This window comes from Bubalus bubalis, chromosome 2, assembly GCF_019923935.1.
Source record: "Bubalus bubalis isolate 160015118507 breed Murrah chromosome 2, NDDB_SH_1, whole genome shotgun sequence".
NCBI classification, from domain to species: domain Eukaryota; kingdom Metazoa; phylum Chordata; class Mammalia; order Artiodactyla; family Bovidae; genus Bubalus; species Bubalus bubalis.
In genome coordinates this window covers 148,571,887-148,593,204 of record NC_059158.1, presented here as the reverse complement: position 1 = coordinate 148,593,204, position 21,318 = coordinate 148,571,887, and the positions used below count along the sequence as shown (strand labels likewise).

The following is a 21,318-nucleotide window of genomic DNA, read 5'->3' as shown; positions in this document are numbered from 1 at the left end:
ATCTGAGAAAGAACAGATATAAATATACATATAACTGAATCACTATTCTTAAAACTAACATAACATTATAAATCAACTATACACACACAGAAAGAAAGAAAGGAAGGAAGAAAAGGAAAAAAAGTAGGAATAGATCAGAACAGTGTTTTTCAAAGTTTGGTCCAAGAGCAATCTGGTGCCGCTGGTTAGAAATATAAACTCCTAGAGTTTTTTCTAGGTCTAATGATGCAGAATCTTGGACAAAAGTAGAGCCTTAGCATTTTTAATAAGCACAGATGATTCATATGCACACTGGAGTTTGAAGAGCACTAGGTGATTTTTTTTGTTTTTCACTTTTCATTTTGAATCAGGTTATAGCTGATTAACCGTCTAGTCAAGGCTATGGTTTTTCCTGTGGTCATGTATGGATGAGAGAGTTGGACTGTGAAGAAAGCTGAGCACCGAAGAATTGATGCTTTTGAACCATGGTGTTGGAGAAGACTCTTGAGAGTCCCTTGGACTGCAAGGAGATCCAGCCAGTCCATTCTAAAGAAGATCAGTCCTGGGTGTTCACTGGAAGGACTGATATTGAAGCTGAAACTCCAACACTTTGGCCACCTCATGCAAAGAGTTGACTCATTGGAAAAGACCCTGATGCTGGGAAGGACTGGGGGCAGGAGGAGAAGGGGACGACAGAGGATGAGATGGCTGCATGGCATCACTGACTCGATGGATGTGAGTTTGAGTGAACTCCGGGAGTTGGTGATGGACAGGGAGGCCTGGCGTGCTGCGATTCATGGGGTCACAAAGAGTTGGACACGACTGAGCGACTGAACTGAACTGGACTGATAGCCGATTAACAATATAGTGATAGTTTCAGGAGAACAGCAAATGGACTCAGCCATGTATATATAAATGTATCCATTCTCCTGGAGAAGGAAATGGCAACCCACTCCAGTATTCTTACCTGGAGAATCCCATGGACAGCAGGGTCTAGCGTGCTATACAGTCCATGGGGTCGCAATAGTCAGACACGACTTAGTGACTAAACCACCACCACCACCATCCATTCCTCCCCAAGCCCACTTCCCATTCATGCTGCCACATAACACTGAGCAGAGTTCCATAGCCTTAGGTGATTTTTAAAGTTCCTTCCAAATCTTTACTTTCTTTGAGGTGGAGACATTTTTTTAGGCATCTTTGAAAGGCTGAGCACTGAAGAATTGATGCTTTTGAACTGTGGTGCTGGAGAAGACTCTTGAGAGTCCCTTGGACTGCAAGGAGATCCAACCAGTCCATTCTGAAGGAGATCAGCCCTGGGATTTCTTTGGAAGGAATGATGCTGAAGCTGAAACTCCAGTACTTTGGCCACCTCATGCAAAGAGCTGACTCATTGGAAAAGACTCTGATGCTGGGAGGGATTGGGGGCAGAAGGAGAAGGGGACGACAGAGGATGAGATGGCTGGATGGCATCACTGACTCGATGAACGTGAGTCTGAGTGAACTCTGGGAGTTGGTGATGGACAGGGAGGCCTGGTGTGCTGCAATTCATGGGGGTCGCAAAGAGTAGGACACGACTGAGCGACTGAACTGAACTGAACTGAACTGAAAGGATTGAACATCTTTGAGAGAGATGAATGGGTTAAAGTCATCCTTAATAATATCTCACTATGACTAATACCAAACAGTTATTCAGTGCTCATTTGTGCCATGTACATGCCCAACACATAAAACACAAATCCCATTTATGCATGTCAATGTCCTTTAGCCAAAGACCACCAGAAACACGTGCATGAAACAAGAGAGTTTGTTATTGGTAACAGCAACAGAGAGAACATACACCATGGGGAAGCATGGACCGTCTTTGGAGGCTTAGAAAGAACTATGAAAGGATTTGTACTTCAGTTAGGTGAATTGGAAAAATGTCTAAAAAACAAGAATTGACTTGATTGGGTGGGGCAGCAAGGGTAATTTTATGATTGAATATCTTAATAAATCTACTCATGAGGAAGGGAGCAAAGAACAAAGATAAAGCTGCAATTGATAAAGAAGTAGCAGTTAATCGTTTTGGCTGGGGGGGGGTCTGGTATTTTGTGGGTGGCACATTGGCTTTGTTTCTGCCTATGCTGAGATAAAATTATGAAACGGCCTTATTTTGCCTCATTTTATTATGGTCTCAGGGTAACCTTTCCTGAAATTGGTATTTTGTGAGATTCTTTTTGTCTAGCAGGGAAATATGGCCTAGCTCTGAGGGCCAGGCCAGCTCTCAAATGTTAGAAGCTACTCTTCCTTCCTTTCTCATTCCACATAGTATATCCCATGAGGTAAGTATTATGAAATAACTCCTGCTTTGAGAAGTCATAAGGCTTGGCCAAGTTCACATGGCTACTAAATGGACATTCCGAGTCCACAAAGTTCTACCACCTTCTCCTGGCAAAGGGGAAGCAATCTATAAAGCAATATACTTCTCAGTCTTGAACCCAATGGCCTTTTATGCTAACCTGTATCACAACTTGGCTGCCAGGGGCTAGATTCCAGTTATATGAAGTGTACTCACCAAAGAGGAAGTTTAATAGCTATGTCTTAACAGGTCAGCCCAGTCAAAACTAGCAAAAATCAGAATCCAGATTTGTGTCCTGCACTGGCTTGACAAGTGCTATGAAGAAAGAAGTCTTAGAGTGGTGTCTGTCGTCCAGGAAAGTTAGTGCTTGTGGCATTCTGCTTCACCCACAGCCTCTCTGGAATTCTAGGGGCCGGTCCATAAGGGCATAGATTTTTCCCAAAAAATACACGGGGCATAATTGAATCATATGTATACAGATGTGAGTCTCAGGTCAAAAGTTCAGTCTGATGTGCTGATAAATTTATAAAACACCAAGAATCCAAATAAAAGCAACTCTAGGGACTCACCCAGAACCCGTACAGGACAGCGTTAGAATATACCAGAGAATGAGGGCAAGCTCGACAGGCATTTCCACTGAATGCAGCATGTAAAAGGGATCCAAAAAATCCCCTTACTCACCCCCGGGGGCCCCTTTTGTGTTGTTCTTGCCAACGCAGCAGCCGCCCTGCTATATAGACCCTGCGCGCGGCTGGGGCCTCATAGCACTGAACTCGCATCATCCGTTGTCAATCAGCCATGGGGAAGGTAAATGGAACACAAGGGAAATAAAATGGAGGGGGGAAATGCCTTTATACAGGATTTATTATGGGGAGCTAATGATTTAATTTGAATTATTCTTCCTTTGCAGATCACATTCTACGAGGACCGGGGCTTCCAGGGCCGCTGCTACCAGTGCAGCAGCGACTGCCCCAACCTGCAGCCCTACTTCAGCCGCTGCAATTCCATCCGGGTGGACAGCGGCTGCTGGATGCTGTATGAGCGCCCCAACTACCAGGGCCACCAGTACTTCCTGCGGCGCGGCGACTACCCCGACTACCAGCAGTGGATGGGCTTCAACGACTCCATCCGCTCCTGCTGTCTCATCTCCGACGTGAGTTCCGCTTGATTCCAATCCTGCCGCCCGATGGGTGTTAAGTCATGGAGGTTTTCCTTTAAATACACCTAAGAGTTAAGTGACCTTTCAGAAGCTGACAAAGCCCAGTTAGATCTAGGCACATACACACACACACACACAAACCAGCAGAGAATATAAGAACAAATTCACTTAGGGAAAGAGTCAGTTTTGTTTTTAATTTTTACTGCCATTAGGTCAAACAGAGCTTGTCTGTAACAAATGTTACTATCACTGCAGGATTTAACACAAGTGGGGAGCCAGTTGGGCATAAGAAGGCAGTATTTCTAACAAATCAGTTTTTAACCTATAGGAAAGGAATTGATAATGAGCAAATTTGATAGTTTCCAGTGCAGACTAATAAATATAGACAAGCCTATTATTAATTAAGCTGTTCAAAGATATTGTCCAATTCTGGGAAAAGTAATTTTTCTTAATTTGGAAAGTCAAGTGAATTCTGGTTTCAGACTATTTAAACAAAACTTTCACCAAAGGTGTGGTTTTTAAAAATCTTATTTTAGTGGTAAATTTATGTGTATATGTATATATATTTGGGTTTCCCTGGTAGCCCAGATGGTAAAGAATCCACCTGCAATGCAGGAGACCACGGTTTGATTCCTGGGTCAGGAATATCCACTGGAGAATGGATAGGCTACCCACTCCAGTGTTCTTAGGCTTTCTTTCCTGGTGGCTCAGAATCTGCCTGCAATGTGGGAGACCTGGGTTCAATCCCTGGGTTGGGAAGATCCCCTGGAGAATGGAATGGGCTAACTACTTCAGTATTCTGGCCTGGAGAATTCTATGGGCTGTATAGTCCATGGGGTCCCAAAGAGTTGGATGTGAGTAAGCAACTTTCACACAATCCCATATACAATTGGGAAATAATACTCATATTAAAATATTAACAAAATACTTAACATTTTCCTCCCAAATATAAGTTTGAGTTATCACATAGGAATCAATAAATTAGGGAATTAAGTATTAGGAATCAAAATATTTGATTTCTTGATGGAGTCTAAACCAGACCTTGAACCTCTTAAAAATTCCACCTCCCACATGAAAAAATGGAAAATGAACACACAAATATTTGTTAATATTTGCTAGTAGAATACAGATCACAGCAATTTCAGAGTCTCAGTTCTGACATTGCCCATCTCATGTCCCAACCTGCCAAGTTCATCTCCTGTTTGGTTGCTTTTTCTGCTCCTCTGTGTGGACCGAGCAGACAAGCTCCCATAGGCTGCGGCTGTATGAGAGAGAGGACCAGAAAGGCCTCATTGCGGAGCTGAGCGAGGATTGCCCCTGCATCCAGGACCGCTTCCGCCTGAGCGAGGTCCGCTCGCTGCACGTGCTGGAGGGCTGCTGGGTCCTCTACGAGATGCCCAACTACCGGGGGCGGCAGTACCTGCTGCGGCCCCAAGAGTACAGGCGCTACCAAGACTGGGGGGCCGTGGATGCCAAGGCGGGCTCTCTGCGGAGGGTGGTGGATTTATGCTAAAATAGGTTCACTACCACTCTCTCATTTTGGAATCTATTTAATAAAGTATTTAGTCTGTATTGTTGGCAATCGCTGGCTTCTGTTTTTCTTTCATTGTGTGCCAGTTAATCCACCTGTAAATGCTCCCTGTTAAAGGTTGAGAAGTGGGTAAGGTGTGTGTGAGGGGGGTGGGGGGCAGGGAGGTCTCTTCCAGGTAGAATGAGTTTTGAACAAGGGTCAGGAGTGGAGGTGGAGTAAGGAGGGAGCCTGTCTGAGAAATAAAGGCAGACTAAAGGAGAGAAATGGGGGATTTCCCTGGTGGTCCGGTGCTTAAGAATCTACCTCACAATGCAAGGAAATGGGTTAATCCCTGTTCGGGGAACTAAGATCCCACATGCAGCGGACCAACTAAGCCCTCATAGGGCAACTACAGAGCCCCTGTACCTCACGGAAAGAGCCCACATGATGGCAAGGAAGAACCTGAGTGCCTCAACTAAGACCCTGTGCAGCTAAAAAAATCAATAAATATTCAAATGGGAGGGGGTGACTGGGGAAAAGCAGCATTCAACTGAGAGCCTAAGAAACAGCATTCCAGCAGTTTCCTTCTGACCCAAGAAGTAGTCACTAGCCACAGAGAGTTACAGATGAGTGGTGAAGGGCAGCCCATTTGCAAAAAGCCTGATTAGACTACATAAGGAATTGTGGCTTTGTTTTACTTTCAAGCAGAGTATTATATAACTAATGCCAGGGCTGCCATCAGTCATTGGCATACTTTTGGACTCAGTTGAAGACCCTCCTTCTTACTCCAAAATAACTCCTGATTAGGGTACACCTCTTGGCCTGTTCAGCTACTGGACCAAACACTGTGTGAATTTCAGAAACTGCACAGCTGTACACAGTGCCCAGCTAATGCAAGTAAATTAATGAGATAGACATTAACATTCTAAATAGATTTGCATAATATAGTGTGCTGCAAACAAAAAGAAGTTCTTTACCAAAAAAAAAAGGCTCAAATTTAAAGGCACATTAAAGAAAGTCATAATTTCTAGTGTTTTGAAGTAACATCTGCTTGCTCTGTGTATTTTTACCTACAGTAAATATGCAGCAAAGCCCTGCATAGTTTTTAATTGAAAATTCTTTCATCAGAGAAAATTGTTAATATTTTTAATTTGAAATTTTGCCTCCAAAGTGAAAGTCTCTCATAACCTTACTACTTTATGCATCCTATAAAGAAAGTGGAGGAGTCCTTCTGAGTCCTACTTTTCATTCCTAGTCCTTTTTTACACTTAGTGGGTACGCCTCTCAAAATGTTCCCTCATTTATATAGCTGTCTCATGAAGCACATGCTTTTTTTCTCTACAAGAATGAAATTATGCTGTACATATTAGTCTGCAGCTGGCTTTTAAAGTGTAATGTGATATGGATACCTATCTAGGTAAGCACTTTGTTTTGTTAACGGCTGCACTGTGATCCCTTGTTGGAGATCTGCTGGATTATTTAATTATTTATTCATTGGTAACTGAGCTTTTCCAATTTTGCTTTTACAAACAAGGCTACAATGAATATCATCGGATATATATCTTTATCTATGTATGCTAAGTTGCTTCAGTCATACACTTTGCGACCCCAGGGATGGTAGTCCACCAGGCTCCTCTGTCCAAGGAGTTCTCCAGGCAAGAATACTGGAGTGGGTTGCCATTTCCTTCTCCAGGGAATCTTCCCAACCCAGGGATCAAACCTGCATCTCTTTATGTCTCCTGCATTGGCAAATGGGTTCTTTACCACTAGTTCCACCTGGGAAGCCCCATCTTTATCTATACATGCTATAGTTTCTGGAGGACAGAGACCTAGGAGTGACACTGTCAGTCATAGCACAAGTTATTTTTTCTTTCAATGGTCTGCTCAATTATTAACCACCAGCGAGCCTAACTTCTTGGAGTTAGGAGTGTCACTATTTACTGAGCACCTACCATAGGTCTGCTGTGTGCAGCACTGGCAATGAAAAAAGAAAGCAAACAGAAGGCATTGTCCCTCCTGCAACAGAACTCCACACAAAAATACTAAACACTAACAATAAACAATTAGTACATGATCACTTTTTTTGATCCAGTGCTTCCCAAGTACTAAACAATTCACATACACATGTAATCACTTGTTTAACAAGTACTGTTACTGCACAGTTTTAAGGCATCCCATGACACATTTATAGGGGGAAAAATGGAGCAATGTTTATCTCTATATTTTTTTGTGATACCTGTTTTTATTCCTTAACATTTGGGAAGGAAAAATATTTCCCTGGTATGATACACACATTTAGAACTTCCTCACATACCTTGGGCTTCACTGATAGCTCAGTTGGTGAAGAATCTGCCTGCAATGCAGGAGACCCCAGTTCCATTCCTGGGTCAGGAAGATCCTCTGGAGAAGGGATAGGCTACCCACTCCAGTATTCTTGGGCTTCTCTTGTGACTCAGCTGGTAAAGAATCTACCCTCAATGTGGGAGACCTGGATTCGATCCCTGGCTTGGGAAGATCCCCTGGAGAAGGGAAAGGCTACCCACTCCAGTATTCTAGCCTGGAGAATTCCATGGGCTGTATAGTTCATGGGGTCCCAAAGAGTTGGACACGACTGAGCCACTTTCACTTTACACACCTTACCTTTCTGTGACACTTTTTTCTCTTTTATGGGACAACAAGTCCTGTGAAAACAGTTTTCAGTGAATAGGAAAAAAAATTAGTTTTGACACAACAGACAAAAGATTGCATGGCAGGAGTAGCTAATTCCAGCCCTTGGCCCTTTGGCTACTTCTACCCCCATCCCACTCCTACCTTTCTGACCCTTTTTCTAGCCCACTAGTTTCTTTTTTATAAAGATTTTTTTTAATGTGGACCATTTTTTAAAGTGTTTATTGAATTGATACACTATGGCTTCTGTTTTATGTTTGGGGTTTTTGGCCATGAGGCATGTGGGCTCTTAGTTCCCTGACCAGGGATCAAACAGGCACTTCTTGCATTGGAAGGCAAAGTCTTAACCACTAGACCACCAGAGAAGTCCCTACCCCACTAGTCTTGAGGTACAAACCTCCACTGAAATCCTCCTGTCCTAAGGAGAAATTTTAACAATCCAGAACTGCCCATTTCTTTCGCTAAAAATAAACATGCTTGAGATGCACATATAGCAATTCTACCGCACAGTTGCATTCATCTCACACGCTAGTAAAGTAATGCTCAAATTTCTCCAAGCCAGGCTTCAGCAAAACATGAACCGTGAACTTCCTGATGTTCAAGCTGGTTTTAGAAACGGCAGAGGAACCAGAGATCAAATTGCCAACATCCGCTGATTCATCGAAAAAGCAAGAGAGTTCCAGAAAAACATCTATTTCTGCTTTATTGACTATGCCAAAGCCTCTGACTGTGTGGATCACAATAAACTGTGGGAAATTCTGAAAGAGATGGGAATACCAGACCACCTGACCTGCCTCTTGAGAAATCTGTATGCAGGTCAGGAAGCAACAGTTAGAACTGGACATGGAACAACAGACTGGTTCCAAATAGGAAAAGGAGTACGTCAAGGCTGTATATTGTCACCCTGCTTATTTAACTTCTATGCAGAGTACATCATGAGAAACGCTGGACTGGAAGGAACACAAGCTGGAATCAAGATTGCTGAGGAAAATGTCAATAACCTCAGATTTGCAGATGACACCACCCTTATGGCAGAAAGTGAAGAGGAACTAAAAAGCCTCTTGATGAAAGTGAAAGAGGAGAGTGAAAAAGTTGGCTTTAAGCTCAACATTCAGAAAATGAAGATCATGGCATCTGGTCTCATCACTTCATGGGAAATAGATGGGGAAACAGTGGAAACAGTGTCAGACTTTATTTTTCTGGGCTCCAAAATCACTTCAGATGGTGACTGCAGCCATGAAATTAAAAGACGCTTACTCCTTGAAAGGAAAGTTATGACCAATCTAGATAGCATATTGAAAAGCAGAGACATTACTTTGTCCACAAAGGTCCGTCTAATCAAGGCTATGGTTTTTCCTGTGGTCATGTATGGGTGTGAGAGTTGGACTGTGAAGAAGGCTGAGCGCAGAAGAATTGATGCTTTTGAACTGTGGTGTTGGAGAGGACTCTTGAGAGTCCCTTGGACTGCAAGGAGATCCAACCAGTCCATTCTGAAGGAGATCAGCCCTGGGATTTCTTTGGAAGGAATGATGCTAAAGCTGAAACTCCAGTACTTTGGCCACCTCATGCGAAGAGTTGACTCATTGGAAAAGCTATTGATGCTGGGAGGGATTGGGGGCAGGAGGAGAAGGGGACGACAGAGGATGAGATGGCTGGATGGTATCACTGACTCGATGGACGTGAGTCTGAGTGAACTCCAGGAGTTGGTCGTGGACAGGGAGGCCTGGCGTGCTGTGATTCATGGGGTCGCAAAGAGTTGAACACCAGTGAGCAACTGAACTGAACTGAAAGGCTTATGAAATGTATTTCCTAAATAATCTGATTTGAAAGTCAAAATCACTCCTTGATCCATGGGCTGCAGAAGGGATGTTGTGTTAATAGGAATGAAAATAACATTAATCTCATTGTACATCTCTATCAGAGCTACTGGGTGACCAGGTGCCTTGTCACTGACAGTACTATTTTGAAAAGAATCTTTTTTTGGAGCAGTAAGTCTCAACAGTGAGCTTAAAATATTCAGTAAACCATATCGTAAACAGGCTGTGTTGCTGTTCCTTTTATAGATCACAGGCAGAGTAGATTCTGCATAATTCTGAATGACTAGGATTTCTGAAATGGTAAATGAGAACTGGCTTCACTTAAGATCACTAGCTGAATTAGCTCCTAAAAAGAGAGTCTGTCCTTTGAAGCTTTTAAGCCAGGCACTGACTTCTCCTCTTTAGCTGTGAAAGTGCTAGATGGCAACTTCTTCCAATATAAGGCTGTTTCATTTAAATTGAAAATCTGTTATTTAATGTAGACACCTTCATTAATTACCTGAGCTAGATCTCCTGGATGACTTGCTGCAATTTCTACATCAGCACTTGCTGTTTACTTTGAAGTTTTATATTATAGAGATGGCTTCTTTCCTTAAACCTCAAGAACAACCTCTGCTAAATTCAAGCTTTATTTCTGCAGTTTCCTCACCTCTCTCAATCTTCATAGAATTGAAAAGAGTTAGGTTCTCTTTTACTCTCGCTTAGGTTTTGGCTTAAGAGAATGTAGTGGCCAGTTTGATTGTCTATCCAGACTACTCAAACTTTATACATATGGGCAATAAGGCTGTTTCACTTTCTTCATTAGTGTGTTTACTGGAATGCGTGTGTGCATGCATGCTCAGTTGCTCAGTCATGTCCAACTCTTTGCGACCCTGTGGACTATAGCCTGCCAGACTCCTCTGTGCATGGAATTTTCCAGGCAAGAATAATACTGGGGCCATTTCCTCCTTCAGGGGATCATCCCCATCCAGGGATCGAATCCATGTCTCCTGCACTGAGCCACTGGGAAGCCTGCTCACTGGAGTAGCACTTTTAATTTCTGTCAAAAACGTTCCCTTCACAACCACACTTTGGCTAACTGTTTGGAGCAAGAGGCTTAGCTTTCAGTCTATCTCAGCTTTCAACGTGCCTTCCTTACTAAGCTACTTACACTAGCTATACAAATCATTAAACCTGCATGCAACAAAATCCGAACTGAACTAGTCCCTTTTTTCTTCACTTTTGTTTGAAACGATGTGAATACTTATAGAGTGACTAAGGGTTACTTCCCGGACCAGAGCTCAGGAAACAAGGATGTTTCTTCTTTCTTGCTCTCCCTCCAAAGACAATTCCCAGGCAACTGGTGCAGAGCTCTGCTTCTGGCCACAGGTGCAAGGAGTGTCAGGCCTTAACCTATGTTCACTTAGCACACTACGGTATTGTGTACATTTGTCACTCCTACAATTTTCTGTGAAAGTGATAGTTGCTCAGTCATGTCCATCTCTTTGTGACCCCATGGACTGTAGTCCCTCCAGGCTCCTCTGTCCATGGATTTTCCAGGCAAGAATACTGGAGGCGGTAGTTGTTCCCTTCTCCAAGTGATCTTCCCAACCCAGGGACTGAACCTGGATCTCCTGCATTGCAGGCAGATTCTTTACCGTCTGAGCCACCATGGAAGCTCCAGAATTTTCTGTAGAGCATTGAAATTAAGCCACATTTTGGCACAAGATATTTACATTTCAATTGTATGAGAAGTGGTGGTGGTGGGGTGGTTCCCTATTTCTTCCCCCAGGGTGAAATAAAGCCTTTCCTCTGCCCAGTTAATGAAAAAAGCCAAACCCAAAATGTCCTCGTTTTGGTCCTTCAATTGGAAGTGGAAGTGTTACTTGCTCAGTCATGTCTGACTCTTTGTGACCCCATGGACCCCCAGGCTCCTCCATTCATGGAATTCTCCAGGCCAGAATACTGAAGTAGTTAGCCCATTCCCTTCTCTAGGGAATCTTCCCGACCCAGGGATTGAACCCAGGTCTCCAGCATTGTAGGCAGATTCTTTACTGTCTGAGCCACCAGGGAAGTCCCTTGGGCCTTCAGTTGTATCCTAAATTTCAGCTGTAGCTGCGTGTCAGCTGAATCAGTGGTCCCCACTGACGTCCCCATACTGCTTCTCTAGGTAATCTCTGGGACTCTGCATTCTGGTTGTTTCTTGTATTTTACTGTTTTCACCTATCTACACTCTCCCCACAGAAACAACTCTGAGTAAAATGATGATTTTTTTAATGGACTTTAATTTTTCATTTTTATTTTTTAAATTTTTAATTATCATGATGATTTTGATTCTTTAGATTCTGGCTGAGTATACTGCACTAGGCTAACATAAGTAATTCTGCAAACACATGACTTTCATACTGGATAATAAGAACTGAAACATCATATTGTGCATAAGTGGTGTCTAATACATAAATATCAACTTACAAAGATTTAAGACCCAAAGTAAAGACAAATATTTCAATGAGTGACTAATTCTTTGAACATGGAAGAGGCTAAAGGCACAGGTCATCTTCCATTCCAGTGCTCTTTCCAGTTCATCAAATTATCCTCTTCCAGACTGATAAACGCTTTCTAAAGACCAGAGTCACAGCTTCTAGATATTTATTCCTCATTCTACCCATACCATTCCAGCTATAGTTCCTCTTTGTGTTCATGCAGTTAATTTCCTCTAAGTCAAAAGCTTTGTGTAATCTTGCTCCCCATCGAACAAAGGTGTATCTAGAGCCCACCAGAAACAGGTTTCTTAGGAATTTGATTTTATTTTACAATAACCTAAGGGGTAATCTGGTTTTGTGTTTTAAATGCATTACCTTTTTTTATTTCTTTGAACTTTTAGACTTTACCCTTTTATTTTAACTTTTTATTTTATATTGGCATATAGCCAGTTAACAACATTGTGACAGTTTCAGATGGACAGCAAAGGGACTCAGCCACACATACACATGTATCCATTCTCCCCCAAACTCCTCTCCCATCCAGGTTGCCACATAACATTGAGCAGAAATCCCTGTGCATTATGTCCTTGTTGGTTATCCATTTTAAATATAGCAGTGTGCATATGTCCATCCCAAACTCCCTAACTATCCCTTCTCTCCACCTTTCCCTCCCTGGTAACCATAAGTTCACTAAGTCTGTGAGTCTATTTTGTTTTATAAATAACTTCATTTGTATCATAGAAAATTTCCTTTTATTTCTTCTTTCTGAGATTAAGCATCTTAAAGCTATTCTCTCTTTTGAATTATAAGTAGCCAAGATGAAACACCTAATCTTCAATCTACTTCCATGCACAACGGCAACAAAATTAGACCAAATGCTAAAGATTCGTATATGTTGTTTTTGGTTTTTTACCATACAGAAAGTTTGACATTTTGGGAACCCTCTTGGTAAAACATTATAACTTCTTACACTTTTTAATGAAGAAGCTCTCTTAAAGGACTAATTTGAAATTTTCAATATTCAGTAAAGGTCATTTCTTTCTGATTAACAATTAGCATTCAATATTATGGCACATACTTCTTAGAGCTTAATTTCTATTTGCCATATCAAGACTCTGCCTTTTTTGTTGGGCCACTTACATTTTCTTGTTTTTCCCCAACTCATAGAAATAAACGATTGGAATATATATGAAATGGCTGAAGCTCTACTTCTATTATTAAATAGACAATGTCCCAGATTGCTTCTTTTTTTTTTTTCCAAACTGTCTCATCTAGCATCAGCCAGTGATAGAAACTCCAGAGAGAATGGGACCGAACTCCACAATAAGCCCCATGGACTCTGACAGCGAAGAGTAAAAAGAGAACACAAACATCCCCTTCTCACCCCGGCGGCCCCTTTTGTGTTGTTCCTGCCAGCGCAGCAGCCCTCCCGCTATATAGACCGCGCGCCGGCCCCACTGCACTGAACTCCATCCCCGCATCCAGCAGCCATGGGGAAGGTGAGCCCCGTGCCGGCGGGAGGGGCCCGCAGCCCGGCTGCAGGCCAGGCCTCTGAGCCTCTCCTTCCCTTCCTTGCAGATCACCTTCTACGAGGACCGGGGCTTCCAGGGCCGCCACTATGAGTGCAGCAGCGACCACTCCAACCTGCAGCCTTACCTGGGCCGCTGCAATTCGGTGCGTGTGGACAGCGGTTGCTGGATGATCTACGAGCAGCCCAACTACCTGGGCCCCCAGTACTTCCTGAGGCGCGGCGACTACCCCGACTACCAGCAGTGGATGGGCCTCAGCGACTCAGTCCGCTCCTGCCGCCTCATCCCCCACGTGAGTCCACTTCCGTAGCAGATCCGGGCCCTGTGGACTCAGAAGGGATAGTTTCAGACAGAGGTTCAACATTTGGAGTAGTGATCATTCAGAATAACAGAGTTTGAGAGGGAAAGTAAGCTATTGTATATTATTGTATATTAGTTCAATATAATTTGCCCAGAACAAAAGCAAATTGTTGCCCAGTTCAGTTCAGTTCAGTTCAGCCGCTCAGTCCTATCCAATTCTTTGCGACCCCGTGAATTGTTGCCCAGGTACCAGTTAATCAACAAATATGTATTGAGTAAGAATGCATTTGCAGCCCTGAGCATGTATGAGATAGAGGTCCTGACCTGGAATTATTTACAATGGAGTTGTAGAAAAACCTCTAATATCACTAATATTTCAAAGAAAAATAATTAGGTGCTACTTTCTGAGCAGATAGGTGTGGAAAAGGATACTTTTACAAGGGTTAGTTTTTGTAACACCCTTTCACCTTTTTGCTCCCCACTTGTATATTTTAGTTTTTCCTACCTGTACAAATAAAAGTGCTTTTTGTCAAGGGAGAATGACACAGAGATTTTACATGTGGGCTACACAGAGTTCACATGTGTGTTAAAACACTAAGGTTTTTGAAAAGTTTTGAATCAGTCCTTGGGCTGACTGATTTTTCTTTCTCATTTTTCCTCATTCATAAATTATTAAATGAAAATCAAGCATTTAACTGAGAGACTTCAGAAGCATCTAAGTCCTTGGTGATCTTTCCAAGATTTATTTTAAACTCAATGTAGGATCATTCATTTCATAAACTGATTTTCCTGTTCAAACACGCATGCCTGAAAAACTAAAAAAAATCTTCAAAATGGCAAAAAGAGTAGTAAGCTGTTAAAGGTTTGGTTTCTCTATGGTACAGTGTCCTGAGCATGGTTAGCAGTTTGTCCTGCGAAATATATGAATGTATTGAAGTACAAGAGTTCCTTCTTAATTTTTAGTCACACTTTACGATGTTGAAAAGGTACTGAATTTTCACCTTTGAAAGGGAAGAGTATATAAAGATTCAGAAGTAATTCATTTTCACCTTATATTTGAAAATGGCTTGAGCCTCACCAAACTGAATGGCATGAATGTGTTGGAATCATTTCATGGTTTGCTTTTCTCCTCTTTCCACCTCTGGATGGGCCAGGCTGGCTCTCACAGGCTCAGACTTTATGAGAGGGAAGATTACAGAGGCCAGATGATAGAGATCACTGAGGACTGCTCCTCTCTTCAAGACCGCTTCCACATCAATGAGATTCACTCTCTCAATGTGCTGGAAGGCTCCTGGGTCCTCTATGAGTTGCCCAACTACCGGGGGCGGCAGTATCTGCTGAGGCCGGGGGAGTACAGGCGCTACCATGACTGGGGAGCCATGAATGCCAAAGTGGGCTCCTTGAGAAGAGTCATAGATATCTATTGAAATAAAGGCATCGTTTCTCAATCTGGAAACTAATAAAATATTTTCTGTTTTCCTGGCACTGGTTTGCTTGTGCTTTCCCTTTTGTCTTACTTTTATTTTATTATTTTATTTATGTACTCACACACACACAGAAGATACAAGTGGAAATCAAGGTGTATGATCTTCAGATAACAAAATTCTCTCACTAGAACTATGCTTTCATATGAAGCAGAACTTTACAGCTTGTGAAACACTTTCATAATACATATCTTATTTGACTCTCTGGCCTTTAAACATGTTGCTGCTTCAGACTAGTTTGCTAGAAATCTCGCCAGTTTTTCTTTGAGGTGTGAGGATCTGAAAATTGAGGTTCAGAGATGGTGTGACCCACTTTTCAAATCAAGGATTCTAAAGCTAGTTACCACAATGGGCTTCAGGAGATTTTTAAATTCCCTACTGCTGCTGCTGCTAAGTCGCTTCAGTTGTGTGCGACTCTATGCGACCCCATAGACGGCAACCCACCAGGCTCCCCCGTACCTGGGATTCTCCAGGCAAGAACACTGTAGTGGGTTGCCATTTCCTTCTCCAATGCATGAAAGTGAAAAGTGAAAGTGAAGTCACTCAATCATATCAAACTCTTAGTGATCCCATGGACGGCAGCCCACCAGGCTCCTCTGTCCATGAGATTTTCCAGGCAAGAGTACTGGAGTGGGGTGCCATTGCCTTCTCCGTAAATTCCCTAAATTCCCTAAGTTGTATGCAAAAGTTAAGTTCACACATCTCTGGCAGACTCTATTTCTCTCCTTTCATTAGTTTGCTTTTTTTTTTTAAGTGTTTGATATTGATTCTTATCTGATCTCATGACACTTTTTGGACATTGAAACATAAGTGGACAAATGCTGATGAGGAGAGGAGATGGTTCTGGAAAATTTTTGTCTTCCTGATGAAAGGGAATAGCTGTCTACGGTTCCCTCTTATTTTAGGCATTTTACATTCAAGGGGTGACAAGCATGAGGGAGAAGCCACAGTTTCAGAAATGCTGGCCTGCATGGGGTCAAACCCCTGAACCAATGCTAACTATTTATTAGTCAGGGCTCTCCAGAGTAACAGAACCAACAGGATCTCTATAGATATGAAAGGAAGTGGAAGTGTTAGTCTCTCAGTCGTGTCCGACTCTTTCCAAGTCCATGGACTGTAGCCCATCAGGCTCCACTGTCCAAGGGATTCTCCAGGCAAGAATACCGGAGCGGGTAGCCATTCCCTTCTCCAGGGGATCTTCCCAACCAAGGAATCAAACCCGAGTCTCCCGCATTGCAGGCAGATTCTTTACCATCTAAGCCACCAGGGAAGCTCAGATGAGGAGATTTATTCTAGGAACTGGCTCATGTGATTATGGAGGCTGAGAAGTCCCATAGTCTGCAAGCTGCAGAGTCAGGACAGCTGGTGGAATAATTCAGTCTTGAGTCCAAAGGCCTGAGAACGAGGAGTACTGATATGTCTAAGAACAGAAGACTGATGTTTCAGCACCTGCAGGTGGAGAAAGTAACTCTCTACCACCTTTTTGATCTATGCAGGCCCTCAACAGACTGAATAAGGCATAGATAGAGGTGATCTTCTCTACTCAGACTACCAATTCAAATCCTAATCTCTCCCAGAAATATCCTCACAGACACACCCAAAAATAATGTTTTGCCAGCTATCCGGGCATCCCTTATCCCAGTTAAGTTGACATAAAATTAGCCATCACACAAGGCTAGCAATCCTTTACTTTGAAACTTCTTGTAATGGGAGTAAAATAAACCCACATTTTTTTTTATGCCACTGTCATGGGTGTTCTGTTATTTGTAGTTCAAGACACATTTCTGGTTGACACAGAGCATACCTTTTCCCAACGTAACTGCTTAGAACTTTATTCAAAGACTCAAGGAAATTCCTAATGGAAAATCTCTACCCTTCCCCCACCCCAAAAAGAAGAAGAGAGGGAGAAAGTGAGGGAGGGAGAGGGAGGGTAGAAGGCAAGTCATTATAGAGCAATGAACTCATATGATATTTAACATATTTCAGACTTGGAGATTATCTAACTTAGATCATTCATTTTATATAAGGTAAACTAAGGTCCAGTTTTAATTTCAAACAGTTAATAATAGAAGTACATCAGAATTCAGAACTCACAGTTCAGAAAATCAGAGATTTTCCATTATGGAATCAGGAAGATTCTTGTCAAAATAACGACAGTGCTAGCATACAGATTCTTACCATGAGGTCATTGCAAGCAACTAACCAGGAATTGAATTAGATACATAGGATAATCCACAGCTGCGTTCCCTGTATGCATGCAGGTGTGTGCTCAGTCACGTCTGACTTTTTGTTAATAGCCCACCAGGCTCTGTCCATGGGATTTTCCAGGCAAGAATACTGCAGTGGGTAGCCATTTCCTCCTCCAGGAGATCTTCCTAACCCAGGGATTGAACAGCATCTCCTGTGCCTCCTGCATTGGAGGCAGATTCTTTACCACTTGAGCCATTGGGGAAACCCAGTATTCTGTCTGCTGCTGCTGCTGCTGCTGCTGCTGCTAAGTCACTTCAGTTGTGCCCAACTCTGTGTGACCCTATAGACGACAGCCCACCAGGCTGCCCCGTCCCTGGGATTCTCCAGGCAAGAACACTGGAGTGGGTTGCCATTTCCTTCTCCAATGCATGAAAGTGAAAAGTGAAAGGGAAGTCACTCAGTTGTGTCCGACTCTTCACAACCCCATGGACTGCAGCCTACCAGGCTCCTCTGTCCATGGGATTTTCCAGGCAAGAGTACTGGAGTGGGGTGCTATCGCCTTCTCCAAGTATTCTGTCTACATATATACAAATATGATAGCCACACAGTTATATACATTTATAGCTGTATATGTATACTCTCCATATGTATGTATATATATATGTATTAATATATTGCCTGTATAAGGTTATAGGGAAGTATAACATTGTTATCATTTACATTCTCCTGCTGCTTATTGTCTTGCATTTCACTGCTAGAATCGTAGAAAGGAGGAGATTATGTTTGTACTCAAAGACTGATCTGATCAAGTCATTTCCCTGATTAAAAACTTCTGATATTGTTCCACTGCCCACAGAGAAAAATTCTACCTTTTCAAGAATCTGGCTACAGCTTATCCACTTCCTCTCCAATTACCAGGCCCCAGTCATCCTTTACTCCATCTTTTCCAAGCACATGAAGCATTTTCACGTCTCTTTGAATTTGTTCACATCTTTTCCTCACCTAGATTACTCTTCCCCACCTTCTTCCTGGTGAACTACTCAACCTCCAAAGCTTGATTAGTTGTTGTTGTTCAGTCACTCAGTTGTGTCCAACTCTTTGTGACCCCATGGACTACAGCACGCCAGGCTTCCCTATCCTTCACTATCTCCCGGAGTTTCCTCAAATTAGAAATGTACCCTAATCCCTTGGCCAAAAATGGATCTGAATCAGTTATATACATTAGACTAAAATTAGCCAAAACACCATACCAAATGGGTAAGTAATATGGAAATCTACTCACACGATAGGAAGTCCTAGGGTAGCCCAGGGTTTAGGGATGGTTGATTCAGCAGCTCAACACTATCATCAGAGTGCAAAGTTTTGTCCATTTCCCACAATATTTAGTAACTGTATTATCCTGAAGCTGGTGTCCCTGGTACCATAGCTGCTAGCTGCAAATGGGGAAATATACAAGGAAGGTTGAGTGAAGGAAAGAGCCTAACAAGTTTTGCCTACAGCACAATTGTGTCCAGAGCACTAATTCCCAGCATTAAAAAAGACCCTGAAATATTACCAGTTCTTAAACGTAAGCTTTGGTGGTGTAAGATAGAATGAAATGAGTAAATGGGGAAAGAGGAAGAAAACCCAAGGAGGGAAAGGTACTAATTAAAAAAAACTTAAGACATTAATTTTATTAATTATTCTCTAATTATAAAGTAAGAGGACTGTAAGTTAAAATAAACTGTTTTAAATGCTTTTTAATTCCATTTAAGTCACTAGGATTCATCCCATTTTAATGTTTTCTTTTAACTACAGTAAAAAAAAAAATTTTTTTTTTTTTGCCGCATCATGCAGCTTGTGGGATCTTAGTTCCCCAACCAAGGAGAGAGCCCTTGGCAGTGAGAGGATGGAGTTCTAACCCACAGTAGAATTATCGAAATCAAGAAATTAATTTTGAAAAATTCATATTGATTCCCTTTTTTTCTTGTTGCTAATGGAAGACTTATTAAATCATAGTAAAATATACATAAAATTTACCACTATAAGGCATTTTAAGTGGCATAAAGCACATTCACATCATTGTGCAACCATCAACACTATTCATCTTCAGAACTTTATCATCATCCCAAGCTGCTGTACTCATTACACAATAACTCCCCATTCCCACCTTCCCCCAGCCCCTGGTAACCACCATTATACTTTCTTTCTTTATAAATCTATTCCAGGTATCTCAAATGCATTGAATCATATGTTTGTCCTGTGTCTCACTTATTTCAATTAGGATAGTGTTTTCAAGGTTTCTCGAAGTTGTGAAATTTATCAAAATTTTATTCCTTTTTAATGCTGAATAATATTCCATTCTATACATACACCACATTTTGTGTATCCATACATCCATTCCTAAAAGGGCACTTGTGCTGTTTCTTCCTTTTTGCTATAATTAAGAATGCTGTGATGATCATTGGGATACAAATAGCTGTTTAAGTCACTGCTTTCAATTATTTTGAGTATGCCTAGAAATGGAAATGTTGAATCGTGTGGTAATTAAGTGTTTAATTTTTCAGAAACTACCATACAATCTTCCACAGTGGCTCTACCATTTTACAGTCCCATCAACAATGTACAAGTTTTCCAGTTTCTCTGACATCCTCACTAACACTTATTTTCTGTTCTGTTTTTTATAGTAGTCATTCTAATGTGTATGAAGTATCTCATTGCAGATTTAATTGCATATCCCTAATGATTAGCAATGTTGAGCATCTTTTCATGTGCTTATAGGCCACTGTATTATCTTATTTGGAGATAAGATAATAATCAAGACTTTTTTTTTAACTGCTCCATTCAATGAAAAGGAAACTTTACTGAGCCTTGGGGCTTGGGCACGAGGCCACCCTGCAGTCAAAGGAGAAGCCGGTGGAGGGGCTTTATTTAACCTTCTTCTTGGGGCGCAGGTTGTTGGTTTGGCCTCACTTCTTGCAGCAGTTGACAGCACGGGGGTGCAAGTGAGCATAACACTTGCAGCAGATCATCTTGTTGCAGTTGTATTTCTGAGTGAGCTGGCGGAGGGAAGGCTCAGTGATGCTACCTCGCAGAGAAAGCACCATGTGCAGGGTGGACTCTTTCTGGATATTGTATTCTGACAGAGTGCAGCAATTCTCCAGCTGTGTGCCCACAAAAATCAGATGCTGTTGGTCAGGCGGGATGCCCTCCTTGTCTTGGATTTTGGCTTTGACATTCTCAGTGGTGTCACTGGGCTCAAGGGTAATGGTCTTGCCCACCAGGGTCTTCATAAAGATCTGCATCTCTGCGTCTGCTGCTTGGCCACCTCATTGAAGAGAAAGGGCAAGCCTTTTTTTAAATTGGGTTTTTTTTTTAGGGGGGCATTGCTATTGATTTTGCTGAGTTGTATCAGTTCTCTGTACATTTTGAATATCAATCCTTTATCATACATGATTCACAAATAGTTTCTCACATTCCCTGAGTAGCCTCTCCATTCTGTTGATAGTCTCCTCTGATGCACAAAAGTTTTTATTTTGTCGGACTCCAATATATCTATTGCCTATGCTTTAGTGTTATATCCAAGAAATCATTGCCAAGTCTAATCTCATGAAGATTTTCCTCTATGTTTTCATCTAAGAGTTCTGTAGTTTTGTGAAGCAAACTCACTTAGAAGGACAGCATGGATAGTGGAGTGAAGTTTATTACACTGGCAGGTCCGAGGCAGTTTCCTTTTTAGCCAGGGACCCCGACTGATTTTTGTGACAACCTTTTATACCCAAAGTATACGTGCCCAAGCCCACATCCACAAATTCTCTAAAGTCCACCGGGGACAATGTTAGTAAGAGATACAATCAGGTTACAGCCATAGATTTACATCTTGACTTACAGTTTAGTCTAC

General features: G+C 42.1%; 3 protein-coding genes across 4 annotated transcripts; 2 read left to right on the top strand and 1 right to left on the bottom strand.

The window, feature by feature from the left end:
* Window positions 1-3,118: 3,118 nt before the first annotated feature.
* On the top strand, window positions 3,119-4,992 carry CRYGC (crystallin gamma C). The gene is made up of 3 exons (XM_044925281.2): window positions 3,119-3,127; window positions 3,231-3,473; window positions 4,720-4,992. The coding sequence occupies exons 1-3, from the start codon at window positions 3,119-3,121 to the stop codon at window positions 4,990-4,992; spliced, it is 525 nt and encodes a 174-aa protein (XP_044781216.1).
* Window positions 4,993-11,123: 6,131 nt separating this feature from the next.
* On the top strand, window positions 11,124-15,247 carry LOC102411310 (gamma-crystallin D). Its single transcript, XM_044925280.2, has 3 exons — window positions 11,124-11,144; window positions 13,457-13,756; window positions 14,919-15,247. Exons 1-3 carry the CDS (start codon window positions 11,124-11,126, stop codon window positions 15,189-15,191), a joined length of 594 nt encoding a protein of 197 aa, XP_044781215.1. The 3' UTR covers window positions 15,192-15,247.
* A 5,139-nt stretch (window positions 15,248-20,386) lies between these two features.
* On the bottom strand, window positions 20,387-20,736 carry LOC102410983 (ubiquitin-60S ribosomal protein L40-like). Of its 2 annotated transcripts, XM_025263070.1 has the most exons (2): window positions 20,626-20,722; window positions 20,387-20,538 (listed from the first exon to the last, which is right to left on the bottom strand). In XM_025263070.1, the coding sequence occupies exons 1-2, from the start codon at window positions 20,720-20,722 to the stop codon at window positions 20,387-20,389; spliced, it is 249 nt and encodes an 82-aa protein (XP_025118855.1). The 2 variants fall into 2 exon arrangements, with proteins under 2 accessions (XP_025118855.1, XP_025118854.1); XM_025263069.2 differs by having other exon boundaries at window positions 20,387-20,736.
* Window positions 20,737-21,318: the final 582 nt, after the last annotated feature.